Raw genomic sequence first — 18,874 nt, 5'->3', positions numbered from 1 at the left:
ATCATTTTTGAACAAGCTTACACAATAAGCTTGAACATTACACATTGTGTTTTGTAGCTGAAAACCTTTAACAATGTGTGCAAACAAACAAAAGTACAGATTAAAAGCAAAAAAACAAAAAAAAACGTAAAGCAGCCTGCAGCAATTAGGCTATTGTACAGAATGCTTACACTTAATTTTGAAACTGTCAGCAAATCTTTTTTGCTTTCTTTTCTTTTTTTTTACATGATCTTCTTAAGAAACACAGGCATGTAAACATGATCGGGGAAAGTCATCTCCTTAGTCTGTTAACAATACAGCCGGACGCGGAGAAAACGCGCTCTGATGGAACAGACGTTGGCGGGACTCACAAATAACGGTGTGCTAAGCAAATAAGTTTTGTGAAGCGCTTCGTGTTTTCGTTTCACCACTGAATGGGTTCCTCATCTGGTGGAATACATGACTCCAGCAAGAACTGTTCCCAATCGTCTCAGCTGGACTCTCTGTAATCATCGCTGAAGAACTGGCTCAGCCTTTTCTGACGAGTGGGCATTGCATCCTCTTCATCGTTGATGGCGGCTGCATCCGCACCACTCGCATCAAGGAAAATGTTCTGATAATGTTCTGATAAAAAAAGTTTTTTTTCTTACTTCTCTCATGTTTTCATCGAGAAACCTGAGATGTTTGTGCCGAGGGTCTAGGGCGGACACGAGAAGAGGAGTTTTCACTGCATTCTCCAAGTTAGTGTTGTTTATTAGTTGCTTGAGAGATGACGCAACAATCTTCTTGAATTCAGTCACTTTCTGTGATTCTCCACGGCATATTTGAAGTACTGAAGAGCGCAGTTCTTATTCATTAATTAATTATTTTTTGCTTGCATACATCTTCAAATATGCCGTGGAGAATCACAGAAAGTGACCGAATTAGGTTTTATTGTGGAATTTTTTTTAATAAATTTTTTTATGGCAAGCAAAAATATATATATTCGAATATAATTTTTATTTATCGAAATAATTAGAGCAGAACGAATATTCGAATGTTCGTCTATCCGTGCACACCCCATAGTATGTGCACGCGGGCGCACTTCCGGAAAAATGGGCAGAAAAAAAGACCAAAAACCGGTTTATACGGTTTATGGCCGGTGAACTGGTGCATCCCTAGTTCACACTAGCTAATTTAAATAATGGACATATTTAAAAACTACATAGAAGTGTTAGCACACTGGTCTTCACATATTGTGCTAATAAAAATTAAATAAAATAAAATAATAAAATAAAAGTTGTGTTGATTTTTAAACTACACAGAAATGTGTGTAAAAGAGGTTATTCTTTTCTACACATTTTTATTTAATAATGACACAAAATGTGTAAATTAGAGTGCTACAGATAAAGCGTGTTGTTTTTCCTACACATATTTCTAAGAGTGTGTATTCTCTCTCACTTTGTGTTTCTGTTTGGTCTCTGTCGATTTTCCTCTATGTCCGTGCTCATTCATCCAGATACTCCCCCAATATTGTAGTATAGGATTCTGCAGTCATATATGTTTTATCTTCTCTCAAAATAAAACCATGTCTGATTTCAAAACAAGGTCTTGTTCAAGTCATCCAGTGTAATATTACTTGACGTGTAGCACCAGAGGCCAGACTTCAGACTGATATCTATTGTATACTGGAACTGCAGTGCTACAGGGACCAGATTGTTGAAGTTTAGTTCACTAAATGTGAAAATTTGGTCAGCACATCCTTAGCTTCATCATGTTGTTAGGTTATTCCACACCAGTATTACAGATTATTATTATTTTTTCAGTAATTCCCATGACTTGTGTATCCGTATGATATTTCTATATGCGGATCAAGACTGAAACTTAAGCTGTTATTGACTATTAATGTTTCCTTCTGGCAGAGCTCTCTGATATTATCAATGTCTTTAAAACACACAAAAGATATTTGAGAGCTACAGAAAAGGGGAAGATTGTTAGTGTGATCAGTTGACGTGGAATACTAACAAGAAGTCCCAAACTAAAAAGTGAAGTAATTATTAAAATTTTAATGCACTAGGCTGATGCAGAGATGCACAGAGGAGACGAATTGTTGAATAAAGTAGTTATTTTTGTTTTCTTTGCATACAAAAAGTATTCCCGTCACTTCATAAAATTCTGATTGAACCACTTACAGCAGATGGACTATTCTGACGATGTCTTTAATACTTTTCTGGACCTTGACAGTGCAATTTACTTGGCAGTCATTGAGACAGTCACAAGCCTCTCGGTTTTCATCCAAAGTATCTTAAATTGTGTTCCGAAGATGAACGAAGCTTTTGCAGGTTTGGAACCATTTTGTGGTGGAGTATCCCTTTAATGTGTTTGGTCTCTGGTTTCTGAAGTGCGCAGCAACGGCTACAGCAAAACTAGCAAAGTATTTGAATGTTGAGCAGCGAGCTCATTGGCTGGTGATACAGGAGAGAAACAATCATCTTTGCCATGGAATAATGATGTCATTATGTCAGATTGAGTTCGACCTTTCAGACTGAGCCATCTAGAGTTGCATGCCAGAACTTTGGAAATATCCAAATAACTTGTGACTAAATAACATGATTTGGTCACATGGAAGCACTGTCCATGAATGAATCATGCTCAGCCAAAGAGTTATTTTTTAGACACTGTTTTTATTGACCTCGGACACATAAAGGACATTAGCTTAAATAAAAGAACTTCACCACAAGTTATACATATTGTCAATGTCAACTCTTTTTGAGTTGTTTTGAACATGTGAAATAAATCTTATGCAACCAAATACCTCACTAATCTCATGCTAGTTATAAACCTAAAACACAATTAAACCAGAGGTCTCCAAAGAGCATCGGTTGTCGTAGAGGTTGTATAAATACAGCTGAATGTACTTCATTAAACCAGATTCTCCTGAGGGAAATACAGGCCTGTGTCATAAATTCTAGCTCTAGCATGTCAGTATCCCCGTAGGTGAATAAGTGCCTGCTTGATATGTTTGCCAAGGCTTTGTGCAGGCATAAGTTGCGAAGAAACCTTCACCATAGCCATTCATCTAACAAGCTCTGTGTGTCATAACCCCCTCAAATGTACTCCAGTCTGCTAAACCACCATCAGGTTACTGCTGTAAGGTGTATACCTCATTAATCAAGCTCCATCGCTCCTGTAATACTGCCAATTACTCCAGCCCACTGTAAAATCCTCCTGATTATCCCGCTTACCCCGGCTGTGGGTTAATGATAATCTGCCTATACGATCACTCCAGTGCATTTACGCCTGTCTGTGACTGAAACTGCCTCTTTCATTTACAATAATAAAGTGTTCTGTGGTTTAATTATATACCTTTAAAATATTAGAACAATGTAGAGCAATTATTCAACGTGTATTTGCATGTGGGTGTTTTTATGTATGTTTGAGAGAGATTTGGGCTTTCTACATTAAGTGAGACCCCTTAACATCACCCTGTCATCTTCTGGAACATTATAGCTCTACATCCGTCCACAGCTGCCCTGTCGCACCACCACTGTCATTCGTTTTCTGTCAGAGCTTTGTGTGGTAGTTATTTTTGGCATTGTCTGTGCCATGCTCATTTTCAAAAGAAACATACAATACGCTGCACCCTGTGACAGACAGATTAAATTGCAGGGCTGCAAACATAGAGAGAGCTGCCTGTCACCTAGCCGGTATGACGTCACACCCGCGTTTTTGTGCGCTAACAAGTGCAGGGTCTCAACCCGCAGAGGTGGTTGTCACTGTGTCTTTCTGCTGTGCTGCATCTTTGCATAATCTTAAGGGAAAGTTTGGCTCACTGTTGTTTGGTTTAGTTTGGTTTCATTTTCTCTATCACATTTGGTCTGCTTATAAATAATAACAAATATTATTCTATGGGAGTTGTCAATCTCTTAGCATACAGTTTTTATTAGGAATACTTTGTTATAGAAAGTTAGGCTGATACATGTAGCTGACAATTACTTAATTTTTAAAGATTTACCAATATTTTTGCATTATGGCTAAATTTTCATGACTGTCATTTTTTTTTTTCAGCACAATTCTTGCATAACCCCCCCAATAATTTCTCTCATTAATGCAAGAAATAAATAATTAAATACAATATAATAATGTATTTTAATTGCATTGGCATTACAGTAATTACATGTCATTTATCATTTAATGTACATTATATATATATATACATTTTTAGAATGCTCTAAAAGAAAAGAGTGATGTTAAAGTCTGATTTTGTGTAGGGTTGAGCTTTAAAATTAAATGATTATTATAATCTTTTATAATAATTTTGAATGTCTGGCTGTAATCAGTTTTCAGTACAAATGTAAGGTTAACCGTGCCTGCTTTAAAAGTTTCAAAATGATTAACAGTTGAAAACATTTGTTAGAAATGTAGAAAAGTGATCAAAAAGTAATCAAATTTAATCAGTTACGTCACTAAAACAAAGTAATTGAAATAGTTACACTGATAACATTTTAAATAGGGCAGGGGTAGGCAAGTTCAGTCCTACAACCCTCTACATTGCAGGTAAATCACTCACATTTGCAACTAAATCTTCACTCTGGGTGACTAAATGATGTCTAATATTAGCCAATGGCTAATAAATTAGTTTGAGGCTAAGTATAAGTTAAGCACATATATATCTTCACTCGCCGAACACTCTTGACTGAGCCCTTCAGAGTTTCACTCTCCGTCAAGCGATTTGTACTGTTTTTCAGTTCATCTGAAATCGATGTGCAATGCACCTGTATTTGACGTACCTTAAACTCTAGTGTGTAGAAATAATGGCGTTCACTTGGAATTCTTCAGCTTTTAAGGACTGCCGTGTTCTCTGGTAGTGTGGGCAAAGCTAATGCACAAATGGCAATCTCATTGGCTGCAATCTCAGTCCCTGTTTTGATTTCAGCAAATAAGTTTGAGCGAATGCGCAAAACCTGATTATTTAATACTCATGAATCCAGCGGCTCATTAATCCTTAGTAATCCTTAGTGCATTTTATAGTTCTTATTAGTAGAATTTGTATCATAATTATCTTATCAGTATTTTTTGTAAATTTGTTTACCAATTTTTTTTTTTTACAGAAACATTGAATGACCAAAAAAGCACCACCCCCAGTCTAGTAGGGGTGTAACGGTTCACAAAATTCACGGTTCGGTTCGATACGATACACTGATGTCACGGTTCGGTTCGGTTCGGTACGTTTTAGATACAGCAAAATGTAAAAACATCTCAACTTTTCAGAATGCTGCAAGCGCACCGCGGGTCATGTGACAAGAACTAACCAATCAGCTTCATCCTTTCCCGTAACAACGTTGAAAACTCAGCCAAGATGAAGGAACAGCTGTTCACAGTTGTATATGGATTGCAATTTTGAAATAAATTTAGTAGCAGAGCTACTGCAAGCGATTTTTAGAGCTTGCAAATCCATTTATCATTCGCTGAAATTTCCGCGTCTCATGGAGAGAGCACGTCATTGTTGCTTAGCAAAGACAGACGCCTCATGAGCGCTTCTGCCCGAGCGCTTTGGAAAGGAGGAGAAAGACGCGCTTAGCGTTTTCCACGCGTTTTTAGGCGCGATATGTGAACGGCCCCTAAGGCGCTCGCTCACTCAGCACGCGCTGAAGGCTCGTTGCAAAATGTCTAATGCATTTAACAGACCAGAAATATAAGATCCTAAAATAACCAACAGGTCTGGTGTGGGTGCACTTTGGATTCCCTGTAAGCTATAATACCGGTGTCTAAATGCTGCAGGGATAGTTTGTTGCGTGCTTGTTTCTCATTTTTTTCGTCTTTTCCCAGATACTGACACAATAAGGTGATGTCAGCGTAAATGAGTTGACATGTTTCAAGTATTCCCGCTGGGGTTTTTTTTTTTTTTTTTTTTTTTTTTGTATTCCCGCTGGTGTACCCTGTCATGTTGCAGATGCGACATACCGTTGTTTTTTTATCCACCACTCTCTTGCCATCACCATTATAGCTTAAAGGGAATCCAAAGTGCACCCAAACACCAGACCTGTTGGTTACTGGAGGATCTTCTTTTTTCTGGTATGTTAAACACATTGGCCATTTTGCAACGAGCCTTCAGCGCGTACTGAGTGAGCGAGCGCCTGACTGAGTAGTACCCTAACATAAACATATAAGTTGGTGTTTTTTTCTTCTTCGGGAGTGTCAGGGGCGTTGCCTGTTACGTCGTTTGGGTTATTGGGCTACCTTGTTGAACGCATATCATTATATTTCTCTTTTTTTTTTTTTTTTTTTTTTTTTTTTTAATATAATGAATTAGTCCAACGAACCGTTCGGTATACATAATGCGTACCGCGTACCGAACCGAAAGCGTCGTACCGAACGGTTCAATACGAATACGCGTATCGTTACACCCCTACAGTCTAGTAATGTTCATTTAAAATGACTAATATGCATTCAACCATGGTTATCAAGTTTATTTCTAATTACTAAAGTTATATTATTAAATAATATAATGCTTGACTGACTGATGTTAAGACTATACTTAAGACTGTAATTAAGACTGTACTATATATATATATATATATATGTGTGTGTGTGTAGCCAGTGGCAATTCAATTGCCAGGGTGTCCGTAGAGGGTTGGCCTAGATAGCTGCATTCCTGTAGAGTTCAGCTTCAATCCTAATCAAACACACCTGAATAAGTTATCAATGTCTTCAGGATTACTAAGGCTAAAGGCAGGTGAGGGTTTTTTTCAGGGTTGGAGCTGAACTGGAGCTGCGGCTCTCAAGGAACGAACTTGTCTACCCCTGAAATAGGGTAACTTGTAACCTGTAACCTGTTACATTTCCAAAGTAAGCTTCCCAACACTGTATATACAGTAGGTCACACATCTCAACTATACATTCAAACTAAAAATGTGAGACTGGCGTCTCTTTGCTGTGTTGAATATATAGGCTATGTATAATGCAAAGAGTTAATTGCTCTTGTGATTCTGTTAAAACAAGTCTGTTGGTCCATTTCCCTTTCGCTTGCTCCACTCATCAATAATGAATAAGTCATAAATAGTGCTAACTAACAGCTGTTACTTTTCCTGCCATGACAGAGTTTTGATTAAAGAATGAAATGAAGAGTCTGTGTATCTGCTTGTTATTTCTGTGTGTATAATTGATGTATTGTGTGAGAGGGTCTTGGAATGCCCACAGCATTAATGAATCTTTCATTTTAACCGGCTGTCTGTGGGTTGGAGCGCTATGATGTACCCCACTTCCTTAGTTTGTCTCTTGTATGACTTAAGCACCCGAGATTCACCAGTCAGAACTTCTTACCCGGCTCAGCTGGATCTCAGGGTTGAGCTGATAAAGAACAGTAAATTTGCTGAATTATGTGTCACTTGATATTTTATGGATTTTCACTGAAATATATTTTTTTTCTTCTATTTATCAGTTATGTACAATAGGGTTTTATGTATCTCATGCTGTTAAAACTACTTCATTAGGCTAGTATAGTACTGTAACATTATATAACTGAATTATGTTTTTTCTTACTTTAAATTTCAGTTTAATCTGTAATTCCTAAAATGTTACTACTAGGGATGTCAAATTTCGATTATTTCCATGATCGATCGTCGTTTAAATTAACGATCAATTAATCGATTAATCGTTAACCATAATACTGCAAAATGCGTCTATTGCAGGCACGCAGTCAGCGGTATGACAGGATGTGCAAAAGCCACACACACACACACACAAAACGCTTTCTCACTTGAATTAAAGAGGTTTTAGTCTGAATAAAATGCTAGTAGCAGGATTATAAAATGAATAGATGCGATTATGATCATTTGATAAAATGAAGAGAGCGCGCCATACTTTTGAGGTCATTTTACTTTGTTGACAGTTTCCAATCCCGCACGGAGAACGCTGAACGCGCATCTTTAAATGGTTTTGTGGTGCTCGTTGTTTTATTTTAAAGCACAATTGCAATGTTTTCAATTGACATTATTGTATAAAATTATCCGAAATGTGGAGCGTGTGTGACTGCGCTGCACATTAAGTGAACTACATCGGCGCTGCTGCACCAAAACACAGTTGCTCACATTAATTTGATCCTGCTGGATTCTGTCCTAGAAAATGTCAGATTTTTAAAAATCCGGCATACAGCGCATTAGATCGTGACAGTGCATGCGTGCAGACGAGGATGAGCGAGCGCGGCTTTGGCTAGATTTATTTGGAGGTTATTGCTCATGTCTCATTCGGCACAAATCGAAATGTTTCCATATTCGCAATGTATTTGAATGTTAAACTATTATTTATAATGTAAACTAGGCTTGTACTTAACACGCATTCGCATATAGACGGAAAAGATGATCCTCTTCATATGAGCAAAAACGTCCTTGGCATAACAGCAGAGTGGACCGGTATACTACGGTCTATTTAAACTGACCAGTGTAACCTTTTAATGTTTAGTTGACATTTTATTTTGATAATGAACAGACTGCGATGTAAGTTTGAATCGCTAGAATATACGTGTGCAGCAGGCTCCGGGGCGATCGAAACAGCTGAGACATTAAAAAAAATATATATTTTCCGCAAAAGTGTTTACTTTCATTTGTGCACACTCACAATAAAAACAGAAGATTTGTGCTCTTGTAAAATAAAGCAAACAAACAGAATGCGTTGTCATCCTTTTTTTTTTTTTTGTGAACTTATGGAGCGCCCACACTTCTGTTTTAAATCCGTTAATCTTAATTAGCCTATTTAAGTCGGATATATTTCGCATAGCCTATTTAAAAAAAAAAAAAACATGAAAACAAATTGTTATTTTTATGTTGGGCCTATTACTTAGTAGGCTATAAATTTTCCTTAAAGCATCCCATTTTGTCCCAGGACTTAGAACCTGTGCCCTAGTCAGGTCCATGCAGAAACTTGTGAACGATGCTCGGCGTCACCGTTTAGTGACAGCAGTGAATGCTCCAGGAATGTGTCGGTCACAGCGGCTATTAATCACTGTTTTGAATCCAGCAATTATTTATTTAGAAATTATAAGATCTGATTATGACAAGTGTGGTATAAAAGCTTTGTTTATTAGAGAAATAATAGTTTAACTGGAAAATGTTAGATCGCGACCATGCTTTTGGACCCCATAGTCTTCATTTACGCGGCTTTGTTCTGGTTTGCCGGTTGGTCACGAATTTCCACAAATTCAGTATATTTAGGCATTGTTTCTTTTCCTAAATCTTCATAGTCTAACCCTCTAATTTCCCAGGTTTATTTTATTATCTTTCGCTTTTAATAACTGTTTTCGCATCTCTTACTGTGGTAAACATGGGAAGGGAAATTAAAGATTTCATGAATTAAGAATTTGTTCGATTTATTAATTTGTTCCCTTATTTCACTTAAATCATGGGTTATTTAGGGAACAAAATTAATGAAACATGGACAATTGCCACATTAATAATTCGTAGGAATGAATTAACAAGTTGTAGGAATGAATAGACTACCTGTCCTGTCACTGTGTCCCACAGCCCTGCAAAGCGCACGATATAAAACAGTTATCTGAAATGATTAGTAACTACATTTCTATTGCTTTTAATGTTGAAGAACTTTTATGTTGTTTCTATTTTAATGTACTTTAAAGTTTAAATCACATTAAAAGCTTAATTTGTACATTGTGAATGAATGATGATGCTTTTATACATCGTCACCGTCACTCACAGCCGCTCGCACGTGTTGAGTGCGCATGAGCCGCACGCAGCCCAACATTGAATCGGTTAACCGACCATCGACAGCCTTAATCGATTGCATCTCTTATCGACAATTAATCGATCATCGATTAATCGTTGACATCCCTAGTTACTACTTTATGTTTTTAGTTTAGTTTAGTTAGTTTTGGCAATCACAGCTTCCATTTTTTCACGTTTTCCACTTTTCCACTGCAAATTTAATTTAATTGTTTTGTTTTTTTTTTATGTGAAGGCTACAAAGGCACCTGTTTACCATTAGCTTAACATAAACCTCCAGTAATATGACTTTATGCTTGTGTTCATAATGTAGAACCATCCAGCACTGCCCCCAAAATGGTTGGCTTTACATTTTGCCTATAACCAGTAAAACATACAAATTTTATTTTATTCTTTCTATTCTGTCTGAAAATGCCTCTTTAATGAGTCAGATTGATCTGTAGGAGCGCGATAGGAGGAGATTATCAGTGTGTGATAACTTCAGTTTCAGTTCGTTGTTCACAAAACACTATATGGCTTCGGAATACATCTAGTCTAAAATCACACAGACTACTGTTGTCATATTCTTATAATGTTTAACTACATGAAGAAGCTCTTCAAAATGTATATTTTTGTAGAAGACAGTTAAATGGGTTTGAAATGATATGAGGGAGAGTAAATGATGCCAGAATACTTTTTTTTGGTTGAACTATTTCTTTGAAGTCAAGAGCTTGAGCCCCTTGATTACAGACGGCAAGCTGCCACTGAAAACAATCTTATGAACCTTAACTCATGAACCATATACAACAAAAGTGCTATTTATGGATCAGTCAGCATTTAACCATCAGATTCTTAAGAAAGGATGTGAAGAACATAAATAGCTCAGATCTAACTGATATCAACACCTATATTTACAACTCAAAGCATTCTGTCTCTGTGTCTGTTTTGGCATGTTGGAAAATAGCCTGTAATATGCTGTATTCAATTGCACATAGGACAGTAAGACTTGACTCAATGCCGAGAGATTTTCTTCAGAAAAACAGCCTGCTTCCTAAAGCTAGGGTTACATGCCGTGTGTGCATGTGTTTGCACTTCTGCTGGTTTGTAAGATGGCTATTGTGTGTCTGTTTGCATGGTTTATACAGTATGCTTGTGTGCCCATGTGTGCTTTGTGTATTTCTGCTTGTGTAAGGTTAGTTAAAGGGATAGCTCACCCAAAAATTAAAGGGGGGGTGAAATGCTATTTCATGCATACTGAGTTTTTTACACTGTTAAAGAGTTGGATTCCCATGCTAAACATGGACAAAGTTGTACGTGTGAAGGAGTATTTTTGCTCCCAAAATACTCCTTCCAGCTTGTCACAAGTTTCGGAAAGTTTTTTTCGAGTATGGGTCTGTGAGACGTTAGATGGAGCGGAATTTCCTTATATGGGTCCTGAGGGCACTTTTGCCGGAAGAGCGTGCGCTCCCATAGAGCAGAGCACTGAGAGCACAGACGTTCACTGATCAGAGTGAGAGCGTCGCGAAAAGTCACAAAAGAAGTGTGTTTTTGGTTGCCAGGGCAAGACAACCCTGCACAGATTACCAAAAGAGAAACAGCATTAAGGGACCAGTGGATGGAGTTTATTTTTACAGAGCATCAACGGAGTTGTGCAAGTGTTTTTGTTTGTTCCCTGCATTTCGAAGATGCTTGTTTTACAAACAAGGCCCAGTTTGACGCCGGATTTGCGTATCGTTTATTTCTTAAGGATGATGCAATCCCAACGAAAAAGGGTCACGATCGTGTGTTGGAACCGCAGGCAGTGAGTAAAACTAATAAACAGCTAAGCAAATATATACAGTTTCAATACATACCACATAGAGACGTCCTGCTGTAGTCGTTGATGCTGCTGCTCTTGTTCAGTTTCAGCCTCTGGATCTGATTCTGGATCATAAATATACGACTGAATCTGACTGTTCGCCATGGTTTGTTTTGGATGATGTTTTTTTCCTCACGGTAATGTCACAGTTTCCAGACGCCCTCAACGCAAAAGCCCACACGTCACGCCTCCAACCGCTCGTGTTTTTCCGGGAAAAAACGGTACAGACTATCTTTCTCTTATAAATATAATAAAACTAAAGACTTTTTGGAGTTATGAAGGATGCAGTACTACTGTTTAGGTACTCAAGATTAACAGGATATTGAGTGAAAACAAGCATTTCACCCCCCCTTTAACAATCTAAATGCAGAGTGTAAAGCGCATGGCGCAGCTGCACTCAGGACGTGTCCAAATCCACTTTTGCTATTTAAATGACGGAAAAACAGTCCGTAGTAATGAGTAATGGGCATAACGTTCAATAAACCAACCAGAGTGTCATCTCCCAGTCCCTTTAAGAGCGAGATGCGCTCATGCCATGGCGGACCGCTATTTACATGGCACAGTTTGTTGGCGGAAAGGCTGAAAGCTTCATAAGCGAAGAAACCGATCTGCTCGTGCGCAAAGTTAAAGCGCGTGAGCAGATCATCTACGGGACAAGCAGGAATCCACCAAAGCACTGCTTGATGAGTCAGTTAATATATATGTGTGTGTATTGGCACGATTGTTCAATTAATTAGCCAATTTAATTCATCATTATAAGTAGTAATAGGCCGAATTGCAAATAGATAGCCTAATTCTAATACACGCAATGACTATCCATCATTACATTTTTATATTTATGCAGCCTACACAATAATATTTTTTTATGCTGTATGGCAGAATTACAGCATCACATACTGGTCTGGCATGTATACTACATCGTTTTGCGTAGGTTTTGTGGTGTCGTGTACATGCAGATATTTCTTGAGATGAGGTTAAAAAAAAAAAAGATCAGATAGGGAAAGCCATGGCTTTGTGTGGACGTAGCCTTAATTTGTGTTCTGAAGATGAACAAAGGTCTCACAGCAGGGCTATTCACATCATTCCCTGGAGGGCCAATGCGGTGCAGAGTTTGGCTCCAGCCCTAGTCAAACACACCTGAGCATGCTAATCAATGTTTTTGGGATCATTAGAAAATCACATGCAGGTGACTTTGGTCAGGGTTGGAGCCAAACTCTGCAACCGCATTGGCCCTCCAGGGCAAGATTTGAATAGTCCTGTCTTACAGGTTTGGAACGACGTGAGGGTGGGTAATTAATGACAGAATTTAAATTTTTGGGTAAACTGTCCCTTTAATGCATAACATGTCCATTTATGTTTTTGATCAGCATATAGAGTTTTGGTAAAAAAATTTAATGAACATAAAATACTGATGAACAGCAATTCACATTTTCAAAGTGACTAGTTTGTGAATTACCTAAATAACTTTTTGAATAATTGGTCCTAAGCCTGGTGCACACTTAATAGGTTTGCCATCTTTTTATTTGAATTTTTCTTCAAATAATGATCGTAACATTGAAATTATATTCTGTTCAATTGAAAGATGGTTTGAGTAGAACACAATTTTTTTCTTTTTGAGGCAAAACATTGGCAACATTACTACAAGTGCTTGGGTTTTTGCTAAACTTTTTAAATTCTATGTAGGTGAGCATCAGAAATGATGGCCGACGATGACGTTAATGAAGACTTAGCAAATATAAATTTTGTGCAGTCTGACTGAAAAGACGTTTGATGTTTCTATAAGCGAACAGCTTTCTCAGAGAGTTCTTCCTTGCAAACTGTAACAACTAGGGCTGTGCAAATAATCAAATGCAATTATCATGCGAATCTCGTAAGAAAAGCCAGTACTGTGATTACTATTAGTAGTGAATATCCATCATGTGCATCACTGCTCTGTGTAGTAAATGCTGCTCTGTCACGGTTTGGCAAGGGAGGACCCAGATGCAGAATGAAAAGAGGAAACAGAGTTTATTAACAAAATGGGAACACAAAAGGACGAGGTTGGAAGACAGTCCACACAATCGGCGAGTGCTCTGGCTCCGGGCTAAAACCTGAGCTCGGACCCCTCTTCCTGGACAAGGGAAGTACCCCAGGATTGAGAGTAATAACCAAGCTCTGAGCCCTCTCCCCTCCCCACAGCATTTGCCAAATACACCTTTACTTAGTTTATTATATGTAAGTGTGAACTCGTGAAAAACTAGAATTTAACATGTGGAAAATATTAAACCAGACTGGATGCAAAACACTGAAAGGCAAACTCCAACAAGACACAAGCAACAAGAATGTACATGAAGCTCACACAAAATTAACCAGCAAGACAAGAGGAAAATAAGCACAATATAAAGGACGCAGACCACACGAGGATCAGGTGACCACAATAGACAACAAGGACTAAACAATGTGATTGAAAACAAGGAGCAAGACAAGAGGAGCACATGGCCAACACAAACAAAGACAGCCATGTGCTCAGGCACAAAATAAACAAAGACACATTAAACAAAGACAGACAGACAAGACTGTCAGGGCAGAATCCTGACACTGCTCCATCTGAATGCACATGATGGAGATTTACTACTAATCACAGAACCGGCTTTACAGACAAGATGCGCATGATACTCTCATTCTATTATCTGCACAGCCCTAGTAACAACTAAAGATCTTCGTACTAAGCAGAATAAAATGCTTTAAAGAACAAATCCTCCCTGGAAATCATGTTGTCAGGTGTTGGACTAGTTCATCATCATGACTAGTTTTTAATATACAACAGAAAGGTTAGAATTGGGAACCCTATCTGAATTCCTGCATTGACTACTCATTAAATTTGCTCTGATCTTTGTCTAAAATTATAAAACAATATATATATACATATATATATATATATATATATATATATATATATATATATATGTCACAATTATAGACAATCTTGGACAGGAGAGGCTGAAAGAAGAAGAAAACAATAATAGACTTCAAAAGATAATTGGAGTCAGTTAAGGAAATGAGATTGGAAGTGTTGGTCACACAGGTGCCAGGCTCTTTAAATAAAAACCTGTTTACTGACAAATCTGTCCTTCTTAAGAAATATTGTTGAATGTGAATCATGCCTCAATCTCAAAAGCTTTCGCAGGACCTTTAATAAATGCATTACAATGATGCACAAAGCTGAAAAAGGCTACAAAAGCATTGCTGAAGACCTGGACTGCTCTCTTCTGTCCCTTAAGCAGACATCCTGTGAAGAACACAGCAGGCAATCCTGAGAGAACTGAAAGAACAGATGAATAACAGCAGTGGACCTCCAGAAAACTGTACAAAGCAGTGTAAGGCTTTATTCAGGTGTCCATTGTCAGAAAACACTGAATAAGAATGGTGTTTGTGAAAGAACAAACAGCATTAGAGACCTGGTTGGAGATCAGACCACAGTGTAATCAATGCAGAAATCCAGATCATTTCAAATTTTCACAGGGTAAAAAAGAAAGTGAATATTTTAGGTGTTATGACATTTGTCTTTGTTGATCCATTTTGATTTTGCCTTTAAAATAATTCAATCACTTTTTGAAACTTTACAAACTTTCAAGTTTCATGTCTTTAATGTCTGCCACTTATTGGTACAGTATGTGTGTGTGTGTTGAGTGTGATCAGTGGAAAGTGAATGAATAAATAATAGAGGCAGCACACGGAGGCAGCTGCTCTCTGTTGGCTTCTGAAGTGGCACGGGGTGAGGTGAGACAGGCGGCGGTGGAGAGTGCCGTTTACTCACAACCAGGAGTCTGATTACCGGAACAAACCAGTCACCACAGCTACTTAAAGCGGCTACATGCTGCGACCGTAATTAGCTGTATCTGTATGCTCAATTGCTCAGTAAGAGGTTTAGGAAGTTGCCGTACAAGTCAAACAATTGACTTCACGCTGACTGATTCAATTCATCTTAGATGAAAAGAAACACACAACCTCTTTAATAAAAGAGGAAACCTAAATGAAAATATCCAGCTGTTTTTTTTTCACCTAAAATGACACTAGAAATAGACAACAAATCTCTCTTGGTGTTTTGAAGGTCACAACACAACTCCTTGTAAAGGTATAAAGAGCAAATACTGAAATGTAATAAACTAAAGTGCTTAACAAACACCCTTTCTGTTACTGTAGGTTTAATTGTTTAGTGATCCTATAACATTTGTGATAAAAATAAATTAAATTCAGGCAAGTTGGGTTCAACAGCATGCTTATAGTGACACATTGACTTAAATGAATGTAATCGGAAAGACCCTCTCATTGATTTGAACCATTTGAATGCATGGAAATATCAGGTGTAAATGGCAACCTGTCTTGGCTGTTCACTTTGGATGCAAGATGGATGTTATATGATAAGACAGTTTCAATGACAGAATGTCAGCTTGTGTTCTAGTCTATCAAGGTTTTCAGTCATCCAAGTAAAAGCATGTCAGGTCAAATGAACACAAGTGCACTGAGGCTGGTGAATTAAGAAACAGATTACTCCATCCTCACAGGAAGTGATTAAATCATAGTTTGCCCATGTGCAGCTTACACATCAGCTGAAGAGTGGACATACCGCATACTACATTTTCACAATTTCCTGTGTCCTACTCCCAGAGAAGAGGAATTTTAGGCAGCTTGAGTTGAAGTATAATTTCCCTAAAAGACGGAGTGAGAGAGCGTGAGACAGCAGCGTGAGAGAGAGGTTTGTGTGTTTCTATTGAGATTCACTTGACAGGCCGATGGAAATGAAGGGGGCAAAACTAATCTAATTAACCTTGCTGCATTCCCGTGTCCCATATTGTGACCTGTGCTACTGCTCATAATGATGAAAACTGAGGGAGAGACAGACTTGAATATGCTTTTCAAAATGCCATCAAAAGACATGCTAGGAAAAAAAATCTCAGCCACAATATAAAATTACAAAGGCTTTGCACATAAGATCCACTTCCGCAAATCATATTTTGTTCACACTTTATTTTAAAGTCCAATTCTCACTATTAACAAACCATTAACTATGACTTTTTAATTAGTAAGTTAGTCGTTAAATTTAGGTTTAATATGTTAATATGTTATAATATGTTAATATGTTATTAATGGGCATGTCAAAAAGCGACTCGTTCATCTTCCATATTGTGTAGTATGTTGTTAGTGATCAACCAATATGAACTTTTTGGTGGGCAATATAAAGCTGATATATGTGATATGTAAATAACACTTGAATAACAGTTGTGCATATTGCAAATATTTATATATATTTTAATATAAATTAGACATAGTTATTTAAAAAACAAATCAATTGAAAATTAATTTTTAACTTGATAAATAAAACTGATTTATTTTATATTGTGGGATTTAAGAATCTGTTTAAAATATGTTGATCCTATGTTCTGAAGTTGAAGTACATTCTATTTAGCATTTTAAAAAAAGAAAGAAAGACATTAATAAAAAGCAAGAAAACTGGTAACCAACAGAGCACTTACTGCCCAAAAAGAAAAATGTATCGACCAACACGATCATTTAAAAAATACCAAATATTAGTTCATTCATACATCAGCCTTGGCGACATACAAGTCTGTAGGTTGGTGATTTTAGACTGATTTAAACTGATTTCAAACTTATTGTGACAGTTTTGTTAATTTATGTCTCATATTTGTGTGTATCTGATGTGTATCTATCCAACACCCTGTAACCTGCGTTAATAACCAGCACAGGTGCTGTAACACAAGTGTGCATATGGTGCTGTCGTGACACATGACATCAAACAAACCCAGACACAAAGCAAGAGGACATTTGCATTCTGTTCTCCATTCATGTGAGAACCACACTGAGAGAAAGACAGAGCAGTGTGGAAGAGATGAGACAGGGAAGGAAGGATGGTTACTACAGAGCGGCGATCTCTGACGTCTGTCACTGCTATAAATGAAGCACAGATTCATAAAGTCGATGTGTGTTCAATGCAGCCCCCACACTTTTCATAACTTTCATAAGAAGAAGCTGAGAGAGTGGGAGATGATCCGGGGATGGCATCTATAGTATCTCCAGTGATTCACGCTGGCATCCTTCCTCAAAACAACCCTCAGATTGTGTGTCTTGCTGACCAAGCCTTTATACTTTCAGATAATTCTGCTATCTGATATCCTGTGGTGGGCGAGTGGTGTTCATTACCTGTACAGATAAAAGCCTGACATCGTGTTGAGGTTGCCTTTCACATACATCTCCTGATCAATCTTTTCTTTCTCTCTTCGTCTGTCCACAGGCTCGAACACTGTGTCTAAGCTTAGGAAGAACAAGCAAATGGAGACCCACAACTGCTGAGCTGTCGGTTCCCCCTCCCTCTTTTCCTCTTCTCCAGTTCCTCCTCTTCCTCTCCTTTTTACGTTCTCCTTCTCACTGAGAGCAGGAGATGAGCTCAGAGGAAAAAAGTTCCACTATGTCCCAGAAGATCTCCTCTCCATCTCACAGCTATAGCAGTTCCTCCTCCAAACATGAGAGCAGACAGGTAAGTGTGTATGCATTTGATTTGGCAGACGATGAGCTCAAGTTTATAGAAGTATCACTTTTGTTGAAAAGAAAGGTACAAAAGCTGTCAATGGGGCAGTACCCTTTCGAAAGGGTACACATTTGTTCCTAATTTGCCCCTAAGGGGTGCATGTTACTACCTCACTGGTACATAATATTAGTTTTTTTTTTAAAGTGTCTCAGTGACAGTATTTGTAAAAACAAATCTGAAACTGTAACTCAACCAGCTCCCAGTGGATAATAAAATAAAAAAACATTCATTTCTTATTTTTTTTCATGCAAAGCAATCAAAATGCCTAAGTAGCACTATCAAATATTAATGCACCGAGGGTGAAGAAGACATAGACTTCCCACTGTTTTATATTAGTGTGTGTGAGATAAATTGAGACTTTCAGTTGTGTTGATTTTCCAGGTTTAATATTTATCCTGATGGTATTGTTAATAGGGAGTTAATGTAAAATTATTTTAGGGAATTGACACCCTGCAGTGTGACATGAAATATATAGTCTACCACTGTTTTATAGCATTTTCTCACCCTTTTATAGTAAAAAAGTGTGAAAGCCTGTTCTCCAAGAAAAATCTCTTAGAAAAAGTCTTCAAAATACAGTGCTCAGTGCATACCAGAAAAATGCATAGTGCTAAGACAAAACATTTTTTATATCAGTTAGGAAACTCTACATGGCGCAGGCTGATTTTTCCTTGCTATATAATTTGCGAGCGATCATATTGTTCACTACAAGGCACAAGCTGCATTGGTCTCAGCTGTAACTGCAGCCGTTGAGCTTATTTGGTC

At 37.7% G+C, this 18,874-nt stretch overlaps 1 protein-coding gene across 3 annotated transcripts in view; it reads left to right on the top strand.

The window, feature by feature from the left end:
* The window catches only part of LOC127974948 (oxysterol-binding protein-related protein 3), a 70,733-nt gene that overhangs the window by 19,139 nt on the left and 32,720 nt on the right, over positions 1-18,874 (top strand). For all 3 annotated transcript variants that reach the window (XM_052578566.1, XM_052578565.1, XM_052578567.1), the window contains exon 2: positions 17,819-18,061. In XM_052578566.1, the coding sequence (XP_052434526.1) occupies positions 18,048-18,061 (14 nt within the window). In that variant the 5' untranslated portion in view covers positions 17,819-18,047. The remainder of the gene's footprint in view (positions 1-17,818; positions 18,062-18,874) is intronic.

This window comes from Carassius gibelio, chromosome B16, assembly GCF_023724105.1.
Source record: "Carassius gibelio isolate Cgi1373 ecotype wild population from Czech Republic chromosome B16, carGib1.2-hapl.c, whole genome shotgun sequence".
NCBI classification, from domain to species: Eukaryota; Metazoa; Chordata; class Actinopteri; order Cypriniformes; family Cyprinidae; genus Carassius; species Carassius gibelio.
The sequence above is the reverse complement of the archived record's forward strand: the minus strand, read 5'-3'. Positions and strand labels throughout refer to the sequence as shown.